Genomic DNA, 25702 nt, shown 5'->3' on the forward strand with positions numbered 1-25702 from the left:
TGGCAACCCAAGCGTTATAATACACATAAGACGTATTGCAACTATGTGTTAGCTACAGAAAATAAATGACAATATGTAAGGCATGTAAAAAGTTAATCTGACAACTTTATTCTATGTAAACCAGTAATCACTAAGGCTTTGCTTCACCCCCAAAGACCTGGATGATCGGTAACTAGGCCGTGTGACGTCACGCCGGTTCCGAGAATTCCGCAATTCCGTCCGCGATTCCGTGATCGTGGAAAATAGGTACCCCTTATGATAACTTAAGAATTGTAATAAGCGTTGGGTGCCGAATTAGCGTAAGGGGTTACATTTTTAAAAGATGTAATTAAACGTAGGGTGCTGAATAAGCGTAGACACCAACATTTTTTTCACAAATTTAATGAAAGTAGGTGTACGTTTATTTGGCAGTCGAGAGCATAGGCATCGATCTGATACATATACATATATTTTTATTTTTTTGCAGGGGGGGGGGGGGGGGGGGTCGAGGTGCCCTTCTAGGGCTGTTCTGAGGTGTTTTCTGCTGGCTAGCCGAGCTGCTTTCTGACAAAATATTTTTCGCCTTAAACTGAACAAATGGTATATAGATACAATATAACTTTATTGGTCAAATTTCTTAATTCAAGTACAAATAATGAACATGAATAAAAACAATGGTGCCACTGATGGTATTCCAACAAGTCTTTAATGGTCTAAAATTTCCCCAAAACACTACGCCGTGTATCGCTCGATCCATCGACAAATTCAATTGCGATATCTCGTGCAGTGCACTCGGCAAGACGATTTCTGTGCACATGACAGACCATCACGTGGTTGAGACGCTGCTGGGTCATAGTGCTCCGGAGCCACGTTTTTACCCTGCGAAGTGCGCTGAATGAACGCTCGACAGAGCACGAACTTGCAGGCGATACCAGAAGGAGACGTAGTAGGGTTGACACTTGCGGAAACAACTTTCTAACTTCTGGTACCATACTGCGAAATGTGATGCGCACATTGTCCACGCTGGAGTGCTCGTACTGTCGGCAGAAGAATGTTAGCTCCTGCTGCAGTGATTCAGACAGTTCGGGGTAGCGAGAAACGACGTCTTCGTCTACGACACCGGTGGTTAGCATGTCGGACAACTGCTTGTATGAGGTCAAGTCCGTAGAGGTGAAGAAGGCATCAATGTTAGCAACAGCACTGTCAACTGCCGCCACATACTGCACACGGAAGAACTCCTCTGAGCTGGTGTGCGTGTGGGATTTTTCGCCGTCATTGTATCGTCGTGGAATTTTCCGAGTGCGCGGCAAGGAGATTGGCTCAATGTTCAGTTCTCGAATTTTGTCAGTTGCCGTCTCAAAAATCGCGTGGAACTCCATGTTTATGTCGCGCCGATATAACAGAAGGTTCTTGCTAACAACAGATGCAGCAGCTAGCATCCCATCAACAGTTGTCTCTGCCCCTTGTAGCACTGTGTTGAATTTTTCGAGGCATTCGATCACTGGGAGAGATGCAACCAGACCAAGTACACATTTCGCGGTAGACAGGAGGCTGTGAATGCCGTTAGCCCTCGCTGCTGTGCTGCTGCCAAATGTAGATGATGCCTCATTCAGTGCCTCCAGCACGTGTGCGTAGTTGCTAAGGACGGCTCTAACGGCAATCCCACGTGACAGCCAGCGTGTTGCACAAAGCGGCTTCAGGCGTGAAGGGGAAGGGCTATCATCCATAACTTGCAGATCGAGGTACAAATTTTTAAATTTGCCTGATGAGTTGTAGAAGCCGCCCAGTTCCTGCACCACGTTAAGAGCATCGCGAAGGAACGGTGCACTCTCGATGGCCTTTGCACAGATGAGGTGCGTGATGTGTGCACCGCAATGCGTGTAGTTTGCCAGTGGTTGTACTTTCTTGATCAGTGCTTGGCAGCCTTGGTATTTGCCCGACATATTGCTGGCTCCGTCATACGTTTGCGCTCTCAGATGCGTGATTGGGAGGTTGAGTCTGAGCAACGCGTCTTGCAGCATATTGCTGAGGCTGGCACCAGTCGTCTCAGATACGCTGTACAGACCGATAAAGTCCTCGTGAACGTCGTAAGCGTCGTCTATATATCGCACGCATATTGCCTCCTGTTCAACGCCTTGGATGTCTTGGGTTCCGTCGACAATGACTGCAAAAAGGCCCACGTTTTTGCAAATATTTCGCAGCACCATGTGTGCCATGATTTTTAACAGTTCGTTTTGCACGGCAACGCTTGTGTATGAAGTTGTGCGTGTCAACCACCTCTGTAACACGACGTCATCGTTGCTCCGCAGCTCTAACAACTTCATGAAGTTACCGTCGCTTGACTCTTTGCCGCGTATTGCCAGTCCCTGCTGCGCTAGATACTTGACGGTCGTCACAATCTTCAGCAGAGCGTTGCGCGCCTTCGTTTGTTCTTCAAGATGGTGCGTACTTAACTGTGCGTCAACGTCGTTGTTGGAAGACCGGAATTTCAGGTTGCTATGAGAAATCATATGTGCAGATGTCTTTTCGTGGATTTTGAATTTCTCAATTGCCTTCTTCCAGTTGCAAAATCCCTTGGAAACAAATGTGTCCTCTGAACACCGCGCCATGCCGGCCAAGTCCATGCATGCTGCTTTAGCACAAGTAAAGCAGAGTACTCCGCTAACGTTAGCGTCAAAGTGGAGCCATGGAAAGCTATCGAACCACGCGCGCTGAAAACATAGCGTTCGTTTAGCGAGCCTTTGCACCGGCATGCAGTTGACGTCCCGTGGCTGGTACGGCACTGGCGGTAAGATGGGCAACCGTGTCTGAGAAGTGACTCTTTTCTCTGTTTTTTCTTTAACATCTTCACCAACAACTTCGACATTTGAATCCGGTGTCGTCCCTACTCGCAACAGAGTCTGGGCATGGCGTGGTATGGCAGTGAAGAACTTTTTATTGTCCATGGTAGTTTTTCTACGGTATACTATCTCCGTTAGCGTTTCGTCCTGGACGATGCAGTTTGCCAAATAACCTGCGTGTAATTCATCAAATTCGAATTGTTGTATCAAATAGCATGTCAAAATAACCGGATATAAGCCTATGGGTACAATGATAATTGACGAATACATTGTATGCAAAATATTCGTTATTAGATTCCTGGAGACTGGAGTAGTTGTTTTTCCGACGATATAACAACGGCCGGTCTATAACAACTAAACTAGTGACCATCATCTACCTAGCGCGCATGCGCTATTGGTAGTTTGATCCGATGTCCTTGTTTCAAAATAAAATAAACGCATTTTTTTCAGAATAAATAAAAAAATAAAATAATTAAACAATATTATTTACTTGACAAATTAACAAATATCGCTAGTAACCATTATTTATATAACTTTCGTTCCGTCTTTCCTTTACGTGTTTTATTTTATTATTAATTTCAAATGTCTTTCATTGGGTTTTTCAAATTATAAAAAAGTAGACGCCAGTACTGAACATTTCTGGTGTTACATTTTTATAGACTTTCTGCCCCAATTAATATAATTATTTCAAATTACACATCACTACCTAAGTTTATAGATTGATATTTCTATTGATGATGAAAGGAGAGAGAGAGAGAGAGAGAGAGAGAGAGAGAGAGAGAGAGAGAGAGAGAGAGAGAGAGAGAGAGAGAGAGAGAGAGAAACATATATATTATTATTCAAAATAGCATATACACTTAGTGACATAATGCTAAGAGTAAATCAGCAATACCTGTTATTTATATGAAGTTCGAAACCAATTAGTCAATTTCAGTATAAAAGAAAGAACCATTAAGTTTTAATAGTTATTTTTACTTAACCAATAACGCATATTTAGATACCGTATAACCGGAAACATTTCGAGGTTTTTCATTTTCGAGGTTTGGTAAATTTGAAATGGGCGTGTTTTTATTTTCATGTTTTAGCAAATCTGGTTTGCGAAAATTTTGTTATTGTTGTTAATTAAAAGTTTAACATCGGCTTCGAGTTGCTTAAAATCGCCGGAGCATAACGTGAAACAACAGAACACTCAATTGCACGTGGATAAGGCGGTATCCTATTGGCGAGACAACTGATGACAAGACGTTTATTTAAAGCCAATTACGATTGGTGTGAGAAGTGTTCTAAGTCAGACAGTGTCGTGTTTGATGTTTAATCTCAGCTCGACATGTTCATTCATACTCGTATACCCCTGCGCGTGCTGTAACCTCACCGTGGAGAATGGCAAATACAGCACAAATTGAAGTTTAGAGTAAAATTCGGTGTCCGTAAAATTCTGTGATATTTGTATTTGTATTTTTACACAGTTCTTTACACTGTTTTTGTTTAAACCTTGAATTTTTATATTGATGTTGATCATCACTTTATTTATTTGTATTACTATAGTTTGACACCCAATAGCCGATGTATTTTTCGTGCTGGGGTGTCGTTAAACATTCATTCATTCATTCATTCATTCATTCATACTCGTATACAGTAAGCTGGCTCAGTCTATTCTCTTGTAGTTTCCTGTGGTCTGCGGTGCTCTGCGCATGGCAGGAAATATCAGGAAATAAAGTATTTCGGTAAATAGTTATTTTAATAATTTTAAACACACAGTGGACACAGTGAATATTTGTGATTTATTTGGGGATATCTTCAACTATTTTCAAGGTTTAAAATAAAAACTACTACAAATAGATTGTAAAATAATTAGTATATTTACTACCAGTCTAGTGTAGGAACATAAGAGCCGGCACTCCAAGGCGAAATGCCAAATGGTGATCAGTTACGCTATATATACTAGAAAATATTTGTTTCGTCTGAAAAAAAGTGTGGGGTGGGGGGGGGGGGGGACATTTCCTATGCTGTCCCCTCCCCCCCCAAGCTGAAAAGTGAGGGGGACGTGTCCCCCCTGTCCCCCACCGATTGACGCCCATGGTCGAGAGTACGTAAAGCTCAGGGGCAGAGGGGTAATTACGTAATGTTCTAGTCCTGAGGGTTTTTTGTCAGTTTTGGGTACCGTTTTGTTTTGAGACTTGAATTTGCTTAATTGTTTTACAAACTGTTGACAGAAAGCAGGTTTTCAACTTACAATGATATAACTTAATTGACCACATCAGCAATGTTTGAATAGAATGGTATATAGGCATCGCAGCATGGATAACATATATTGCCTTTTAAACATTAGGCACATTCCTGACTGTTATTATTGTTATGTTTTTGTCATGATAAAGGGATATTTCTGACTATAAGTTATTTATATTAAATACATTTTCCCCAATATATCCAGTGTATTTCTGGATATCATAATGTTTGTAGGAGCACTAACTGGCTATAGATTTTTGAAGCTATCTTAACTCTACGATATCATAAAACCATCATAAGCTATGAAGTATGATGTCACAACCATGCATGCATTAGCCTATGGCTGGTTTATGATATGTTATGGTACCATGGGCCCTTTTTTATACTCATTTTGGGGCACTCTTTGGGACTGAAAACAAAATACAGTAGATCTTCTGAGGAAATTTTCATCCTATGACTAGCATCTCAGGCAATGATCTATCAACTAAGATAAATAAAGGCTGTAATATGTACTATAATGTATGTGAATCAGTGCAAACAAAAGATCCCTTGCTGCAAAAAGAGTAGCTCATGATGTGGCAGCAGCAAGCTTCCCCTCTCATTATCTGTGTGGTCCATAACCATAGGTCTGATGCCATACAACCATAAATAGAAATGTGTTGTGTGTATTGTTAAATAGAACAGTTTTAGTTATTATTTTACCAGGTGGAGTCATGTTACAATGTCTTCAGAGTGAGAAATATCTCTTTAACATAATTAAGTGGCAAATGAAAAGTACCAGGTGGAGTCATGTTGCAATGTCTTCAGAGTCAGAAATATCTCTTTAACATAAGTGGCAAATGAAAAGTGCCAAAATGTACCCAGTACTACTTTTGCCAATTCAGTTTACAATGTTTAATTTTCAAAAAATTCAGCATTTTGTTTTATCTGACATGCTATTTGCATTTGTATCCTGCTATACTGACATGGGTTTAATATTGTTTTAATGATTTCTCTTGAAAAGAACAGTCAATAACCAGCAAATGGAGTAACAAGTATTTACTAGCGCATTCTGAATCTGCACATATGTTAGAAATGTTTTGAAATAATTAATGAGCATTAAGTTAAATATAATAATTGGCATATAAAATGTAAAAACGTTATTGATGTTATCAAACCTCTTATGGATTTAGCATGACAATTCAATTTTGTTATGATGGCAAACTCAGCATTCAGACTGTAGACATATACAGTAATTGTAAACACATTTTATCCATGTCTTCTTTCTAGATCTGCCATTGGAGACTACGTTGGTTGGGCCATGTGCTATTTTTACCTCCTTTTTTTTCAGTGTGAAAACAGTGTGAATCTAGAATGAGTTTAGTTTATGCTGGTACTTGTTTTAAATGTTTTACAACCTTTTTGTTTTAGTGCAGTTCATGCCAATGAACATATATTGTTTCAGTTGTTGTTAGAATTGTGTTTATAATAAAAACGTTATTTTCTCTCTCTCCATTTTTTGAATTTCAATTTAAAAAATAGTAAAATCAATATGTTTACTAGTAATTACTTTTACCAGGTTGATAACCTTTTTACAGTTTGTTGTTATGAGACGGTTTACAGTTAGCGGATATGTTTCCTGTTAGCTTCTTTGTAACTTGAATGGACTGTTCACACTCAGCTGATTTGTATCTTGTTTGCAGTTAGCAGATGTGTATGAGGTTGTTCACAGTTAGTTAATGTGTATCCTGTATGAGGTTGTTACAGTTAGCTGATGTGTATCTTGTATGAGACTGTTTACAGTTAGCTGTGTATCCTGTATGAGCCTCGTTCTTACAGTTAGCTGATGTGTATGATGTATAAGGTTGTTTACAGTTAGCTGATGTGTATCCTGTATGAAGTCGTTTAAAGTTAGCTCATGTTTATCCTGTATGATGTTGTTTACAGTTAGCTGATGTGTATCCTGTATGAGGTTATTACAGTTAACTGATGTGTATTAATTATGTATGAGGTTGTTACAGTTAGCTGATGTCTATGCTGTATGAGGCTGTTTACAGTTAGCAGATGCGTATCATGTATGAGATTGTTACAGTTAACTGATGTGCATTATGTATGAGGTTGTTACAGTTAGCTGATGTGTATCTTGTATAAAGCTGTTTACATTAAGCTGATGTGTTTCTTGTATAAAGCTGTTTACAGTTAGCTAATGTGTATCATGTATGAGACTGTTTACAATTAGCTGATGTGTATCATGTATGAGATTGTTACAGTTAATTGATGTGCTTTAATTATGTATGAGGCTGTTACAGTTAGCTGATGTGTATCTTGTATAACGCTGTTTACAGTTAGCTGATGTGTATCTTGTATAAAGCTGTTTACAGTTAGCTAATGTGTATCTTGTATGAGACTGTTTACAGTTAGCTGATGTGTAGCATGTATGAGATTGTTAGTTAACTGATGTGCTTTAATTATGCATGAGGTTGTTACAGTTAGCTGATGTGTATCTTGTATAAAACAGTTTACAGTTAGCTGATGTGTATCCTGTATGAGGTTGTTACAGTCAGCTGATGTGCTATAATTATGTATGAGGTTGTTACAGTTAGCTGATGTGTATCCTGTATGAGGTTGTTACAGTTAGCTGATGTGTATCTTGTATAAAACTGTTTACAATTAGCTGATGTATATCCTGTATGAATCTGTTCACAGTTAACTGGTTTGTATCCTGTATGAATCTGTTTACAGTTAGCTGATGTGTATCATGCATGAGATTGTTACAGTTAACTGATGTGCTATAATTATGTATGAGGTTGTTACAGTTAGCTGATGTGCATCCTGTATGAGGTTGTTACAGTTAGCTGATGTGTATCTTATATAAACCTGTTTACAGTTAGCTGATGTGTATCCTGTATGAATCTGTTTACAGTTAGCCGGTGTGTATCATTTATGATGCTGTTTACAGTTAGCTGATGTGTATCCTGTATGAGGTTGTTACAGTTAGCTGATGTGTATCATGTATGAGATTGTTACAGTTAACTGATGTGTATATGTATGAAATTGTTACAGTTAACTGATGTGCTTTAATTATATATGAGGCTGTTACAGTTAGCTGATGTGTATCTTGTATAAAGCTGTTTACAGTTAGCTAATGTGTATCTTGTATGAGACTGTTTACAGTTAGCTGATGTGTATCATGTATGAGATTGTTAGTTAACTGATGTGCTTTAATTATGTATGAGGTTGTTACAGTTAGCTGATGTGTATCTTGTATAAAACAGTTTACAGTTAGCTGATGTGTATCCTGTATGAGGTTGTTACAGTTAGCTGATGTGCTATAATTATGTATGAGGTTGTTACAGTTAGCTGATGTGCCTCCTGTATGAGGTTGTTACAGTTAGCTGATGTGTATCTTGTATAAAACTGTTTACAATTAGCTGATGTATATCCTGTATGAATCTGTTCACAGTTAACTGGTGTGTATCCTGTATGAATCTGTTTACAGTTAGCTGATGTGCATCATGCATGAGAGTGTTACAGTTAACTGATGTGCTATAATTATGTATGAGGTTGTTACAGTTAGCTGATGTGCATCCTGTATGAGGTTGTTACAGTTAGCTGATGTGTATCTTGTATAAACCTGTTTACAATTAGCTGATGTATATCCTGTATGAATCTGTTTACAGTTAGCTGGTGTGTATCATTTATGACGCTGTTTACAGTTAGCTGATGTGTATCCTGTATGAGGTTGTTACAGTTAGCTGATGTGTATCTTGTATGAGACTGTTTACAGTTTGCTGATGTGTATCCTGTATGAGCCTCATTCTTACAGTTAGCTGATGTGTATGCTGTATAAGGTTGTTTACAGTTAGCTGATGTGTATTCTGTATGAAGTCGCTTAAAGTTAGCTGATGTGTATAATGTATGAGTTTGTTACAGTTAGCTGATGTGTATCATGTATGAGATTGTTACAGTTAACTGATGTGTATTAATTATGTATGAGATTGTTACAGTTAACTGATGTGTATCATGTATGAGATTGTTACAGTTAACTGATGTGTATCATGTATGAGAGTGTTACAGTTAACTGGTGTGCTTTAATTATGTATGAGGCTATTACAGTCAGCTGATGTGTATCTTCTATAAAGCTGTTTACAGTTAGCTGATGTGTATCTTGTATGAGATTGTTAGTTAACTGATGTGCTTTAATTATTTATGAGGTTGTTACAGTTAGCTGATGTGTATCTTGTATAAAACAGTTTACAGTTAGCTGATGTGTATCCTGTATGAGACTGTTTACAGTTAGCTGGTTTGTATCCTGTATGAGGCTGTTTACAGTTAGCTGGTGTGTATCATGTATGAGGCTGTTTACAGTTAGCTGATGTGTATCCTCTATGAGGCTGTTTACAGTTAGCTGGTTTGTATCCTGTATGAGGCTGTTTACAGTTAGCTGGTGTGTATCCTGTATGAGGCTGTTTACAGTTAGCTGGTTTGTATCCTGTATGAGGCTGTTTACATTTAGCTGGTGTGTATCATGTATGAGGCTGTTTACTGTTAGCTGATGTGTATCCTGTGTGAGGCTGTTTACAGTTAGCTGATGTGTATCCTGTATGAGGCTGTTTACAGTTAGCTGATGCATATCCTGATGTGTAACTCATTTACAGTTGGCTAATGTGTAATTGGGGTGGAGTTCTAGTTAGTTGATGTAAAACCTGGTTGCTTTTAGCTGTTATTAAGATACTGCTTATACAATATATTAACTTTAAGTAGCAAACTGTTACTTAAGTTATTGGTATAGTCCAACAGTATACAACTGAAACTGCCCCTGACTGGCTATGCTCAATTCACTAGGATGATCAGTTGAAAGCAAGCAGGCATAACCCATTTGGTTTCATTTGTAACCCGTGGGCAAAGTTTTAAGTCACGGGAAAGAACTCTTTAAGCCATATGCATAATTGCAATAAGGTAGTTGCGTCCACATGTCTGGTAACTTAACTTAGTAACTGGTTTAACGTGTCCATATACCACCAGGGTTTCGAACACGCCTATCCCGAGTCCGGCCTCCGATAGGATCGGGGGTCTGACTCGGGACAGGGATAACCTAACAAATAGGGAAAATTTTGAATATTAACGCCAAGAGTTGGGGTTAAAAAGTTTTGGCTGCGCCCTTAAAGAAAAATATCAACATTCCTAACCTATATAAATTATTAATATAATATATTTTCGGCGCAAATTTAGATGGGCTGGTCTAAAATTAATAATAATTCTTAAACAATATTCATTAAGTCCATGGGAGGTTAAGAGGAAAGGGGCTGCCAGTCATATTTTAAACATTGGTGTTACCAGGTAAGGGTCGGAAGGGAGGGGAGGCCGGCCCTATACAAAACTTAAGGCCGAACCGCCTACGCATATAGCCCCAAAGAATGCCCTAACTCCCGGCATCCCATCACCCCCACCCCCACCGTGTCCAACCGCAGTTCAGTCCAATCCTGGCAGCCTACTAGTTGTTTAGGAAGTTATTATAACTTCCCAAACCGGCGTCACTTGAAGAGTGACGCCAAAGGGTTATAAGAGTTTAATCGCTGGTGCCACTTGGAGAGTGGCGCAAAAAATCCAGCGATGATTAATTTAATATTTAATTTTAAGTACCAAGCCTGCCAGGAGAGAGGTGAACCCGGCCGATCCATGGAAAACCAGGCGACTCCTCAGTTGTCCTCCAAAACAACACGATTACGTTATTTAGAAGACGCGGCGAACACTTTAATCTATAATACCTAGGGCAGTAGACGAGGTAATATTAACCAAGCCACTACCAAAGGCACAGACCAGACACCTGCTCTGTTAAATTACATAATTTGTTTTTTTTTATTAAAAATATAAAATAATGATTAAAATATGGATAAAATATACATAAACATAAACCTATCAAATTTATTTACAAGAAAAATAATAAAAAAAAGAGAAGAAAAAAGGAGACAAAATAAAATAAAATAATAAATAAATAAATAAATAATTGTCTGGTAAGGGCTACATTATTTGTGTCTATTTATAATGAGTGTATACTCTATTTCAAATCGTTTGTCTTAAAGAACAAAAATAAAATAAAAGTATGCACTACATATACATAGTGAAACTTCTCCTAGCGGTCCCCCACCCCGAAACGATTTTTAGTATAAATACACTCGTAATAACTGGCCAACGACAACGTAAATTTGATTCCAAATCGCTAAAAGACTTGCATTAAGCCGTCCTAGTAAATGTTTAGTATTTTATAAATATGGTTATTTTAACAACAGCAACAAGGTGCAAAAAATAAGTGATCTTCACACTTTGACGAATACTAGTACCTATTCAGGCCTGATACCTCTACTGTGTATCAGTTGACAAAGTATGACTCTGGAATGCATCTAATTGCCTTTGGGTAGGCTAAGCTTGACATCTGTAGATTCATCTACTATGACAATTCACCACAATAAGTAGTCACTAATTAATGGCAAAGGAAAAACTTATGAGAGAATGAATTAAAAACGTTTAACTTAATTTACATTTCATTATGTCTGAAGAAGGCGACATGTCGAAAAAAGTATTTATAATAAACTACAGAGCTCACATCCATTAGAAACAGTACAGACGATAAAAGAAAGGAACCACAACAAACATTTTTAAAATTGCGTCGCAACCTGTAATCATCGGCCACCTGTCTTAAGCTTTTGGTTTTGCCTACACCCTTGTGTTGTTGCTTAAGACAGGCCTGACTGTACTAATGAGTACTACCACCACCATCAGTGATAATACGCTATACTGTGACAACAACTATCACAACAAGTGCTGTTGCCGCTGCCCTCATTGCTGCTAGAACTACTTCAAGCACCATAAACTTCACGGCCACTACAACTCCCGCAGTGTTTGCCACCACTTCTGTCAGTACAACCACCACCACCACCACTACCAAAGCTACAACACCCCATCTGCCACCACAACCAACGACTGCTGATGCTTCTAAACCGAAACTAAGCAACGTGCTGTTGGAAGTTAAATAAAGGAACAAGAAGGCAGTGTATTCGTAAAGATAAGTTTAATATACCAATATACTTATTATTCAGTAACAACATGGATACAATAATGCTGCCATGACCTTTTCATTGAGGTCAGTGTGGAAAATCTGATTGAAATTGTAGGTTATTACCAACTCGTCCTGATAGGGATTAACAAGCCAGAGCCATTTCGTGAACACGTGATCGTACTGTGTAAGCGCCTGGGAGATTTATACTGCCCATGTTTTGATTGGTCAAATGACAGGTCATATAAACATGAGTGCGTATTCAGATCTGTTAATGGGGACACAGCTGAATTGAAAGTAAGTTCACATAGCATTCAGATTCATTGCGAGGACTCGCGAAGAACGCTGTAATTCTGTGAAAGAAGAATAAAGAGATGACTTAAAACATAGGCCATGATGCAGAAATGGATGCATTTCAACTCTATTTATAATGCATATGCGCGTGACCAATGGCGGATCCAGAAAATCCATTTGGGGAGGGGGGGGGCAGTGACATGAGGTGGAATGCCAAGGGAACTTTGGGGGAGGTTTGGAGGGGGGGGGAAATTAATATATAATAAAATTATAACTATCGCAAAATTTAGGGGGCCCTGGCCCCTGCCCCCCCCCCCCCCCTAGATCCGCCTCTGGTGACGTCATATGAGTGACGTCAGAAGTCATAATCTGCTAGTATACGTTTATGACTGCTTTAATCGGTCATCATAATCTGTCAATAGAAACAATGGTTGCAGGATAAAATGAAATGCGTGACGGTTTCGAAAGTCCAAAAGGAGCACCAAACAACATAATCTCAAATGATGTTCAAATAAACATTAAATCCAATAGCAGATCATTCGGGGAGGTGTGTGTGTCTGTGTCTGTGTGTGTGTGTGTGTGTGTGTGTGTGTGTGTGTGTGTGTGTGAGTGTGTGTGTGTGTGAGTATGTGTGTGTGCGAGTGTGTGTGTGTGTGTGAGTATGTGTGTGTGTATGTGTGTATATGTGTATGTGTGTGTGTATGTGTGTGTGTATGTGTGTTTTGAGTGTCCTTGTTTTCTAACTTTCATCACCCACAATATACAACACCAAATCAATATCATTGGAGGATTCAAGGGGGAGGTGGGTTATAGGGGTCCCTTACACTCCACCCCCGCCCATTTGAGATGCCCTTTTTAAATGACTTGTTTTAAATTCATCATCCTCAATATACAACACTATATTGTCCTGAAAACGCGTCTCTGGGCATTTTTATTTTAATAATGTTCAGGAAGCATGCTCCCTCAGCCCCCCCCCCCCCCCCCCACACACACACACGATCTCGCTCCATTTGGCTTATATCTCTTCGTTAAACTCAAACTGCACTTTTTACAATTTTGTGTTTCCCCATTAAACAATCCTTGATCCGCTATTAAAATCTGAGACCCACAGGGAGGTATATGTGCGTGTGTGTGTGTGTGGAGGAGGGGGTCAAGCACGTTTTTGTTTGTTTGGGGTGGGGGTTTTTTGGTATCTATTAAAACTATTTGACCTGATAACGGGAGGCGAACCCTGTACCTGCCAGTTTTACAGAAAACATGTCTTAACCATTATAAGGAGGTTGGTTTTACTAAAACTCCGAGTCATTTGACGACGATCTATCCTATGATCCATGGAACCACAGACCAGTTGTAGTTACGTGAGCAGCTACATGCCGCCGTGAGCAATTTCAAAATACCACCCTGTAAAATATAACATAATTTATTTCCGGAAATTCTGAAAAATGAGACGTAACCACGGCAACCGCACTGTTGACCATTAATCTACGATAGTCAACGGAAACTTCCATTTGCAAACGTCATACAAAATGTGATGCGAACATTTTCACTTGTGTTATAATACGCAAAAAACCCATAGCAACTTTTTTCTTCTTCTGATTTCCTTTCTTTCCTGTTTTTTTTCTCCCTTTTTTCCCTTTTCTAAAAACAATTTATTTTCCATTAGTTAGTATTAGTTATTTTATGAATTAACACGATTCTGAAGCGAATTAGAAAAGAAGAAAGAAACTTTTTTATGCAAAGAAGAAAAACAAGAAAAGAAGTATCAAACCCAGCGATGTTTTAGTTCCATTAGACAAATATTGTATGATTTTTTAAGACAGCATTGTCAATATGTTACAAAGAATATTCTCTGATCATAACAAATATAGCCTACATTTTGTGGAAAGATAGGAGGAAAAAATGGATACTAGTAATTGACTTCCTGACTTCTCCAGTAAGGTGTATAATGGATCTGACGCTATTCTAAGATCATAACAGATGTCTGGGTGAAAAATTTGTTGGCAAAAAAAAAAAATAATAATAAAAAAAATATATATATAAAAAAGCCGACCTATACTAATTTTTCCGGCACGTTATCGGTAGAACATATTTTTAAAAAGTGTAATTTGTATTTAAAATAGATTCCCTGTTTCAATTTTATTGTATGACGAACTACATATTTTAAGGGAATTAGAAGTTTGATCGTGAAAATATCAGTGTTGCACGTGCATTTTAAAATTACATAGACAATTTTAAACATTTAGAATACAACATGAGTGGCCATTAGATACGATTTGAACAACGATTAGGTTGGGTTTTTTTTCCGATTGACAAAAGTATGCAACAAATTTGTATAACCGCACATGTATCACACGCAGAACTGTAGGCTAAGTCAAAACATCGACAATGTGCAATAACCACGCATACTAAGTCAAAACATCGACAATGTGCAATAACCACGCATACTAAGTCAAAACATCGACAATGTGCAATAACCATGCAGACCACTAGTATGATTACACGGTATGTCTAACGTATAACGAGTTGTTTCAAAACTTATCTAACGAGCGAAAACGAGTGGGATACGTTTCTGAACAGCCAATTAAATGCTATCTTACAGACACGAATGCAGTATTTTAGTTATCACATATATATCCTCAGAACCAGTTTTAAAAGTAACCTTTCTCTTTTATTCTTTTTAAATAAAATATAAATTTACGACGCTTGTACGCTAAACTAATATGCTATAGACCAGTTCATTTCGGTAGTGTAAATTTCCTTGGACGGTGTAACTTTGATATCCGGATCTCCACCGGGAAACCGGGGTTGACTACAAATATCGCACAGTGTTCACTCCAATGGATTTATAAAAAAACACGATTTTCTCAAATCGTATATCTCCTACATTGGTTCTGATTCCGCTGCTATACCTGGAGCATAATTATATACATATTGTTGTTTAAAAACGGTCCATTTCTTGACGTGGTGAGGTAGCTTGCATGTCTCAATAACTCGGAGAGCTATGTCAACATCAGCTCCTTGTGGGGTCACCCAAGCTGGACTGGTCAAAGGGTAGATACTAGACTAATATGGACCGGACAGACAGAGGACGTGAGTCAAGAAAGATAACCGTCTAGGAGAAGCAAACTCCAAAATCAAAACTGGGCTGGAGAGGCTCAGAATCCTAGTACGGAAACTCTCCAAGGAGAAAGAAAACTCCAAACTCAAACCAAGTCCACTGAAGTCAGAGTACAGAAGCTATGCATCAGCAATAGCGTGGAAACCGAAAGGAAATGTCTGTACATGCATCAAGCTCTATGGTCATGAAACAGATGGACATATCGAAGTGGTGTCGTCCCCATGGATCACCACAACCGGACTCCAAATCTAAAGCATGGTCAACTATAGATTGAACGCAGAAGAAGAAAGAAGTTTGAAAACGGAACTTGAAAATAACACGTACAGCTCTGAATCGTGAGTTACGGATTTTCCATGTCATATATAATACGAATGATGGGACATAACAAGTGCCTGTGCAAGGGGTGGGGATCGGGCGTCGAACATCCCCTGCTCAAGCGGATTGTTCTCTTCTATTGTTTACATGTTTATTTTTTAGACCGCCACCCCTGCATAAATGTTTGCGCACTCACCTGCATAATGAATAATTGTGTTCCAAGTATTGCAAAATCCTGTAGACACCTCAGTACATTACATGGCGGTTGATCGTTTAATTAAATCAAATGATTACTTGTAAACTGGCTTGGCGCGTATGTTGTGCCTGGTAGTATAATTATTATTATACGTGCATTACACACGATATGTACAATGTACAACCTACGCAGGTGCGAGTGCAGGGGCAGGGTTTCGGGGTCGAGACCACCCTCTGCTCAAGCAATTCTTTTGCAATACCTTTTCCTTGGTTACATGTCTCGACCCCCCCCCCCCCCCCCCCTCCTCCACAGACATCCGGTCTAAACCCCACTCCCCGCTAAAATGCCTGCACTCTACCAAATGTGCAATATTGAGGCCATGATGCCATGTTCTCTATGAGGCCATGATGCCATGTTCTCTATGAGGCCATGATGCCATGTTCTCTATGAGACCATGATGCCATGTTCTCTATGGCGTATAGTAAATTAGCTGACCTATTCAGTTTAATTGGGTTTTTTTTTTACTTTCGCAAACATAACAGAACTTATGCTTTGTGTAAAAGCAAAGTGTTATACAAATAAAATAAAAACAATTCATTTTAGTAAACAACTTTTAAAATATCCTTTCTACACCAAATGATTTAATTTACAGAGCTGTGCTTAGCGGGTGGTGGTAATGGTGGAAGGGGGAGGGGTGTTGGGAGGCAAGAGCTGTACTTAGCGGGTGGTGGTAATGGTGGAAGGGGGAGGGGTGTTGGGAGGCAAGAGCTGTACTTAGCGGGTGGTGGTAATGGTGGAAGGGGGAGGGGTGTTGGGAGGCAAGAGCTGTACTTAGCGGGTGGTGGTAATGGTGGAAGGGGGAGGGGTGTTGGGAGGCAAGAGCTGTGCTTAGCGGGTGGTGGTAATGGTGGAAGGGGGAGGGGTGCTGGGAGGCAAGAGCTGTACTTAGCGGGTGGTGGTAATGGTGGAAGGGGGAGGGGTGTTGGGAGGCAAGAGCTGTACTTAGCGGGTGGTGGTAATGGTGGAAGGGGGAGGGGTGTTGGGAGGCAAGAGCTGTACTTAGCGGGTGGTGGTAATGGTGGAAGGGGGAGGGGTGTTGGGAGGCAAGAGCTGTACTTAGCGGGTGGTGGTAATGGTGGAAGGGGAGGGGTGCTGGGAGGCAAGAGCTGTACTTAGCGGGTGGTGGTAATGGTGGAAGGGGGAGGGGTGTTGGGAGGCAAGAGCTGTACTTAGCGGGTGGTGGTAATGGTGGAACGGGGAGGGGTGTTGGGAGGCAAGAGCTGTACTTAGCGGAACCATACAAGGAATCGTTTTAACAGATGCAATGTCAACGGCAGAATGCGTGGGTACCAGTAACATATTGTTTTTTTGTACAACGACTTAGATTGACACCAGTCTGAAAACCTTTCACCACAAAGTTTTGTTTTGTTCAATGACACCGCTAGGACATATTTGTTTATTTATCATCAGATACTGGATGTCAAACCTTTGGTAATGCCGACATATAGTGAAGTCTTAGAGAGGAAACCAGCTATATGTTTTTTTCCATTAGTAGCAAAGGATCTTTTATATACAGTATCTCACAGACAGAATAGCATATACCATGACCTTTGATATACCAGTCGTGGTGCGCTGACTGGAACGAGAAATAGCCCAATGGGTCCACTGATGGGGATTGATCCCAAACCGACCGCGCATTGTTAGACATCCAAATGCCGATGATTAATAAATCACTGTCTTGTCATTAAAAAAAAAAACCCAAACAAACACACTTTTAAACAGCAAAATCTCCAAACAGTTCAGTTGCATTCTGCGATCTATTTTATTCCGAACTGTCTTTGATTGCATTGGCGTCGCCAGAATTTTATGGGGTGGGTTGGGTTGGTGCGGGACCCACACTGTGTTTTACCCGTCTAATGTGGCGGCAGACAAATGTAAAAAATGGAAAAGGTGTAAATGGTGGCAGCATGCCCCCACGCTGGCTTCAACAGTGTGTGAAGGAGCTACTCCTAACTTATAGGGAGGGGAGAGTTATCCCTTCGGAAAAAAATATAAAACGTTCAACTTCTTTTATATTACTGTAACATGGCTCTTACTGACATCCACTTACAACGACACAACACATTGGTTACTCGAATAAACAGAGAATGTACATTAACAAATTTTGTTAAAAAAACTGTTTCAAAATCTAAACATTCCATACAATGTTGCTTTTCTTTTCAATATACACATATACACGACTCACAGAATGCATTTTATTGTAACCATAATTCAACGTTGACAATTGCAAATGACAGAAATTGCATACAATGATATCTCTAAATAGTACTTTAGCATATCTCATTCTGTTTACACCTGAAAGTAATATACTGGTACTTGAATGTGAATAATAACTTCTCATACTACAAACCTGTAAAATAAAATAATTTTCTTTTTCTTTTTTTAAGAAAAGAAAAGAAATTAAACAGACAAGAAAAAAAAAAGGAAAGAAAGAAAGAAGAGAAGATACTTAATATGAGAGAAAGACAGTGGGCATATCATCTTGTATGACGTCACATGCGGCGTCATAAGAGACATGGTCTAAGTATACATGTTAGTATGGTAAAAACAGCCACGGTTGCTTGTAGCATTTGGTTATGACCTGCCGATGACTCCGTTGCTATGGAACCTGCAAAACAAAGTACATTGCGTATAATAATGGTATGAATCTGATAGGCTGTTTCATGTTTCTTTAAACAAAACAAATATGTTCGCGACAAATGAAGGTTGTTTCACTTGAAATGCACCTTATAATAACCGATATCTGGTTACTTATTTTCTGTATATGCGGAACTCATTGCCTAGAATAAATTGGAAAAACAGAAATATAATCCAGTACAATACACACAAAACACACACACACACCCAGCGTCTCTCTCTCTCTCTCTCTCTCTCTCTCTCTCTCTCTCTCTCTCTCTCTCTCTCTCTCTCTCTCTCTCTCTCTCTCTCTCTCTCTCTCTCTCTCTCCGTCTATCTCTCTATCTCTTTCAATCATAAGCGTATTAGACAGGGGGCGGCAACTGCCTCTTTACTGCCGGAGCAAAACCTCAAATTTGGGCAAAAATTATATAGATTTGTGGGCAAAATGTGCTAACCTGAGACTTTTTTTTACCATGTATTTTCATCATTCTACCTCTAAATTAATTGTAATCTATGTAAACATGCGAAGTGATTCGTTTGCAACCCTATATAGCTTTTTGGTAGTAATGCTAATATGAATAAATGAACAGTTATGCTAAACATAATAAATTACTGACCACAAAGGGACTCACAGAGTTTGTCAAACTTGTGCTTCCATCTGTAGGTTTGTTCCTTCAAGATGCTCATGATTGGCGCTATGTCCGTGTGTCCCTTACATTCGTACAGAATCTGGTCCAGGCACATAGGAATTTGCTTCAGGATTCTGCATGCAAAATAATTATAGTCTTATTAACGCCTGTGTGTATCCGTTGCGAATTTAGGATGGATTGATTATATGTTGTAATGAATCCACAAAAAAAAAAAAAAAAAAAAAAAAAAAAAAAAAAATAACGATTCTGATTTGCAGTTACAGGGGTGGATCAACTATTTTGAGTTTGGGGGGGTATGATCTAAGCTTGCTTGCAGATCAACATTTCACTGCATGAATATCTATATATTGTATGTATGTCAGGTTTAATTATTACATATATGAAAACATTGGCGCAAGAGATAATGTAATAGTACGCAGGGGATAATTAAATCATTTCTGGCTTCATAAATTGTCTCATGCCGTTGCTGGGACTCAAACCTGTGACACCGAATCACCCGCAACTTGCAGACTGGTCACGATACGTTACTGCTATCGAGCTATCGAGTCATCCTTATGTATGTGCGTGCATGTGTGTGTGTGTGTGTGTGTGTGTGCGCGCGCGTGTGCGTGTTTCCAGTGAAAAAAAGCAAAACATTTAAAGGTGCAGTTTTACTTGGAAGCTAAAAGGCATTGAAATAGAATTGAAATAGTACATCGTCACTGTACCCACCTGCACTTCTCGCCAACAGACCGGAGGGGGCTACTGCCATGTGTGACGTTTAGCACATGCGCAATAGGACTGGTACACTGACTCATTCGCTGCTCGGCGTCGGACGGACAGTCACCGCACATGACTTGGAAAACTACAAGTAAAATAGTTCCTTATTTGAAAAAAAACACCTGTAAGTATGATAGTTCTATTAAAAAAAATGCAAGTAAAATAGTTCCATATTTGAAAAAAATTAATATAAGAAGTTCATTATTTGAAACCTCCCAAACAGAAATAGTTCCATAACTGAAAACTCCCAGCTAAAATTAGTTCCTTATTCCAAAAGCTGCAAATGAAATAATGTTTTTAAAAGTGTAGGCCCTATTTAACAAACGCAATTCATACTGTGGATGTCGAACAAGAAACTCTATAATCACTCAAAGATTTTACTTATAATATTTTGATTGGGAGAATTGTGGATATCATTTGTCAGCTTGTCCCTATTCACTCAAGGTTCGAGCAAACATGTCCTGGGTGTGAATTCCTGGCGTCGTCAGGACACCCACATAGGACATACATGTATTCGCCTAGGAGTCTTAATTCTGAAAGATAAAATCTATCGCAGTTGAAACCGTATTACTATACACTATGCGTAGTCGAAGGTTCCACACAATCGTGATGATATGCACTATTTTTAACGCACCTTCCTAGCACGTAATGTATAGTGTGACCTTGACCTGTCACATCAACGACGATGACTTGTAATTATTATACCATTAAATATTGTTTAGTGCACTACAATGATCATCCAAAGACGCAACTATAAACCAAGTTTCATTAATCTAATGCTTATAGTTTGTGAGAAACGGATCTAATTGCGAAACTTTAACGCAAATGTTGACGTCGTCGGAAATGTTATACCTTTATGTCGCCTTTTAACTTCGTAAACGCGAGACAAAAAGACAGAATAAACACACGAGGGAGAGGAAGCTGAAAGGGAGAAAACTAATAACATGTTTCTACCACGTGTGACTGTTATTAATTAACGTTAAGGCACACATCATCACGTACCACAATATTTCTTATGGTGATGCTATTGAGGATGCCTGACCCAACGACCGGACATCCATGCACATTGTACATGTAAACAACACAGCACATAATACATATTATATAAACAACAGCAGTAAGAAGAAGAACAACAACACATCCTAAAACAAAACCCCACACGAAAGAACCAATAGTGGAGCAGAGTAGCAGGTGCATTGTGCATTTTATGGTACAAGCATGAACTTTGGCACAATGATTCTGTATGCCATAACGACCATTGTAAGATCGGGACCCATTTTGAAGGTCACGTGTGATGACCTTGGTGGCCATTTTGAATTACATCATATGTTAAACCTATTTATACAGTTTTAAGTTAGTAAATCTACTTTAATATAATGCTTAACTAATAGACATGAACTGTCGATATTTACAACTTCCAAGATGGCCGACAAAACTGAAAATTGCCACATATTGTGATACATAGAACCTTTTGTTCCTTATTATAGTAACTATTTCTGGCTAGCAGATGGATTAGTTTATTTTTAGATTGTAAACCTATGTTAATGTTTGTTTGTTTGTTTGTTTTGTTGGGGGTTTTTTTATTGTCCCAGAAGAATACGTAGTGTTAGGGTTGGGGCCCTAAATCACTACAATACATAGCAGTGATTTTAATAATACAAAACTATTAATATCATTATTAATAAAAAAAAGACAGTCAAAAAATAATTATAAATGGCTGTTACATCCAGGTGTAACTAAGCATGAACATAATTTCCATAGTCTTCTGACTGATAAATCACTTCAGTTTCAGTGCTTAAACTAACATAATATGCTTTTAGAATAGTTGATGGTGTGCATATAATACTAATGCTTACCAAACGTAGACATGAACTGTCCACGTTAACAACTTCCAAGATGGCCGACAAAATACAACTACTGTCATAAAATTAACTGTTTAAAGTATTGTAGTAACCATTTCCTTCCATCAGATGGTTAATTCAGTTTAAGGCTGGAAAATTATGTATATATGATATGAATAATATAGATTGTAAAAAGTATTAATAACTTCAAAGACAGTGAAAACCAAATGTCAAATTGCTGCCAGTATTATGAACATTTAACCATGCATAACAGTAATGTTATACATAGAACCTTATGTTAAGAATTGTAATAACCATTGTCTGCCAGCAGATGGATTAGTTCAGTCCAATGTTGTAAACCTGTGTTAGTATGATATGAATAAAATATAATGTAAATATCATCATTAATAACTTCAAAGAAAGTAAATATGTTTCAAAATGGCTGCCAATATCCAGATCAAGCATAAAAGTAATTTCTATAGTCTTCTGACAGGAAAGACTGGTAAATTACTTCTGTTAGCCATTAATGTGATGCAAGAATAGTTGATGATGTAGATACATGTATATGTATAATACTACCAACAACAAACATATTGTAATCCATCACATACAATTACATGGATAAGAAATGTGTGGGAAAGGCTACACAATCAGCAGTGTCCTGAACAGATGCAGAGTGGAGTCCATTTTAACACATTTGCAGTATCCACAGATTTACTTCTTACAACCACCATTTATCGGTTGGTACCTTCTCTGTGATGCTTCTGGGATGGTGGTTTGGAGCGGCTGCCACTTAGTCAAGACGATGGTCCGCTCTCAGTCAGAAGGAATGGGCATATGTGGATCAGCAGATAAACACATATGATAGATGCTACTAGTAACAAATCAATGGTAATAATAAGTGCATTATTGTCCTTAAATGTTTTAGAACAAGTGAAGAATCAGTGATACGCCAAAACAACTTTGTCCAGAAATCTAGTAACGGCCATGCTTTATATGATGCTCCAGTGCAACCTGAGTTGGTGGAATGTTCAGAATGCTGGATTTCTGGACAAAAAGTTGTTTTGTGGCATCATTGATTTGACTGAATCCACTTGATCTGCAATACACAAAGACAACAATGCAATGTCTTGTCCACCGACTTGTCTTTAGTAGCATCTGCCATGTGCACTAGCTCTTCAAATGTTTCAGTGATCTCGGGGTAAATATTCCTGGTTGACTATGTACTCTTCTTTCCTAATGCCCTGTGAATGGTGCCACTGTGGTTCAGATACAGAATTCGGAGTCTTTGTTTGGGCTGTCTATCACGAAGCCAAATGAGGCAAAGGTGTGTATAGAGGAGTTCGTCCAACTGCAGCGATAGCAAGGAACTAGAAACATTTGCTATTCATGGACAAGACCAATATAGAATTGTTCAGCTACTTTTCACACCAAGCTACCCTTTTACAAGTAAGTGAATGTAGCTAGTGGACACAATATTTGATATCAACTAACTTGGCAGGGCTGATGTAATACCCATATGGGAGTCAACACTTGTCTGTTGTTGCTTATGGCATGCATTTTGTACATACAGTTGATACTGATGTAGTTGTGGCAATAACGACAACAAATCGCATAAAGCTGTATGAACTGTGGATGGTGTTTGATATACTGAAAATGTCAGGTTCATAGCAAATTGTTGCTGCACATGGCCCAAGGAAATTTGCGATTCCTCCAATGCTCCACGCCCAACACGCTGTGTCTTTATTTGCAAGTATAGGAAAGAAGACTGCATGGTTAACTCAGAATGTGTACCCTGGGGTCACTGATTTATTTGAAAAGCTGGTGCATATGACAAATGCTATTAGTGACACGTCGATGGAAATAATATAAACATATTGTTGTCCTTAGTATTGCAAAACAAGTGAACTGGGTAGAGTCCACGATTCCAGAAAACAACAGTTTGTCCAAAAGTGTCGTATTCTGGAAAACATTTTACAAATTGTCAGCATTGGAGCATCACATAAAGCATGGCCGTCACCAGTGTGGCTGCTGGAATAAGTGTCTGTCTGCCGATCCACAGTTGCCAATTCCGACGAAAGGTTCCATCAAGTTATTCTGATGACGCAAACTAGGTATCAAGGCCGATTCAATCCAGACATCATGACGCATTAAATGGTGGTTCCTACAAAGGGAGAAAGGTTCCGTCAAGTTATCCTGATGACGCAAACTAGGTATCAAGGCCGATTCAATCCAGACATCATGACGCATTAAATGGTGGATCCTACAACGGGAGAAAGGTTCCGTCAAGTTATTCTGATGACGCAAACTAGGTATCAAGGCCGATTCAATCCAGACATCATGAAGCATTAAATGGTGGATCCTACAACGGGAGAAAGGTTCCGTCAAGTTATTCTGATGACGCAAACTAGGTATCAAGGCCGATTCAATCCAGACATCATGAAGCATTAAATGGTGGATCCTACAACGGGAGAAAGGTTCCGTCAAGTTATTCTGATGACGCAAACTAGGTATCAAGGCCGATTCAATCCAGACATCATGAAGCATTAAATGGTGGATCCTACAACGGGAGAAAGGTTCCGTCAAGTTATTCTGATGACGCAAACTAGGTATCAAGGCCGATTCAATCCAGACATCATGAAGCATTAAATGGTGGATCCTACAACGGGAGAAAGGTTCCGTCAAGTTATTCTAATGACGCAAACTAGGTATCAAGGCCGATTCAATCCAGACATCATGACGCATTAAATGGTGGATCCTACAACGGGAGAAAGGTTCCGTCAAGTTATTCTGATGACGCAAACTAGGTATCAAGGCCGATTCAATCCAGACATCATGACGCATTAAATGGTGGTTCCTACAACGGTTCTAGGCACAAAAGTAAAATCAAACTTAAAGTTTAGTTTGCTTAACGACACCACTAGAGCACATTGATATATTAATCATCGGCTATTGGATGTCAAACATATGGTAATTTTGACTTTATAGTCTTTGAGTGGAAATCCGCTACATTTTATTCATTAGTAGCAAGGGATCTTTTATATGCACCATCCTACAGACAGGATAGCACATACCATGGCCTTTGATATACCAGTCGTGGTGCACTGGTTGGAACGAGGAGTAGTCCAATGGGCCCACCGACGGGGATCGATCTCAACCCGACCGCGCATCAAGCGAGCGCTTTACCACTGGTGCACGTCGTCCGAACCTCCCAGCCTACGCCTCTGTCATGATGCACTTGGAAATAACCACTGCTAAGTAAATACATGTGCTACAGAACGTTATTACACCCAGGCCGTTAGCCAACGGCATATGGGCTGAAAATAGTATGTCAGTGAGCTCTGTGGTTTTCCTGTTTTCACTGTTACAAAAGGTGTGGATCATTGTTTCTTAAGCCTTCAAAGAGGCGCGATTATTTCATAACACTTTGGTGTTCTCATTACCGGGGAACTGCCGTCATTGCTTAAAAGGTTTTTTTTATTTTGTTTAACGACACCACTAGAGCACACTGATTTATTAATCATCGGCAATTGGATGTCAAACGTTTGGTAATTTTGACGTATAGTCTTAGAGAGGAAACCTTCTACATTGTTCCATTAGTAGCAAGAGATCTTTTTATGCACCATCCCATAGACAGGATAGAACATACCATGGCCTATGATATATCAGTCGTAGTGCACTGGCTGAAATAGCTCAATAGGCCCACCGACGGAGATCGATCCTAGTCCGGCCGCGCATCAGGCCAACGCTTTACCACTGGGCTACATCCCGC

The 25702-nt window shown here is 39.2% G+C and overlaps 2 protein-coding genes across 2 annotated transcripts in view; both read right to left on the reverse strand.

Annotated features, from left to right (window-relative positions):
- Positions 1 to 692: 692 nt before the first annotated feature.
- LOC121367284 (zinc finger MYM-type protein 1-like) lies at positions 693 to 2924 on the reverse strand. The gene has a single exon (XM_041491396.1). The coding sequence runs from the start codon at positions 2922 to 2924 to the stop codon at positions 693 to 695; it is 2232 nt and encodes a 743-aa protein (XP_041347330.1).
- A 15449-nt stretch (positions 2925 to 18373) lies between these two features.
- Positions 18374 to 25702, reverse strand: part of LOC121367285 — a 10326-nt gene continuing 2997 nt past the window's right edge. The window contains exons 2-4 of the mRNA XM_041491397.1: positions 20042 to 20174; positions 19313 to 19443; positions 18374 to 18669 (exon numbers count right to left, since the gene is read on the reverse strand). Coding sequence (XP_041347331.1) covers positions 18566 to 18669; positions 19313 to 19443; positions 20042 to 20174 — 368 coding nt within the window. The 3' untranslated portion in view covers positions 18374 to 18565. The remainder of the gene's footprint in view (positions 18670 to 19312; positions 19444 to 20041; positions 20175 to 25702) is intronic.

Source organism: Gigantopelta aegis, chromosome 3 (genome assembly GCF_016097555.1).
Source record: "Gigantopelta aegis isolate Gae_Host chromosome 3, Gae_host_genome, whole genome shotgun sequence".
Taxonomy (NCBI): domain Eukaryota; kingdom Metazoa; phylum Mollusca; class Gastropoda; order Neomphalida; family Peltospiridae; genus Gigantopelta; species Gigantopelta aegis.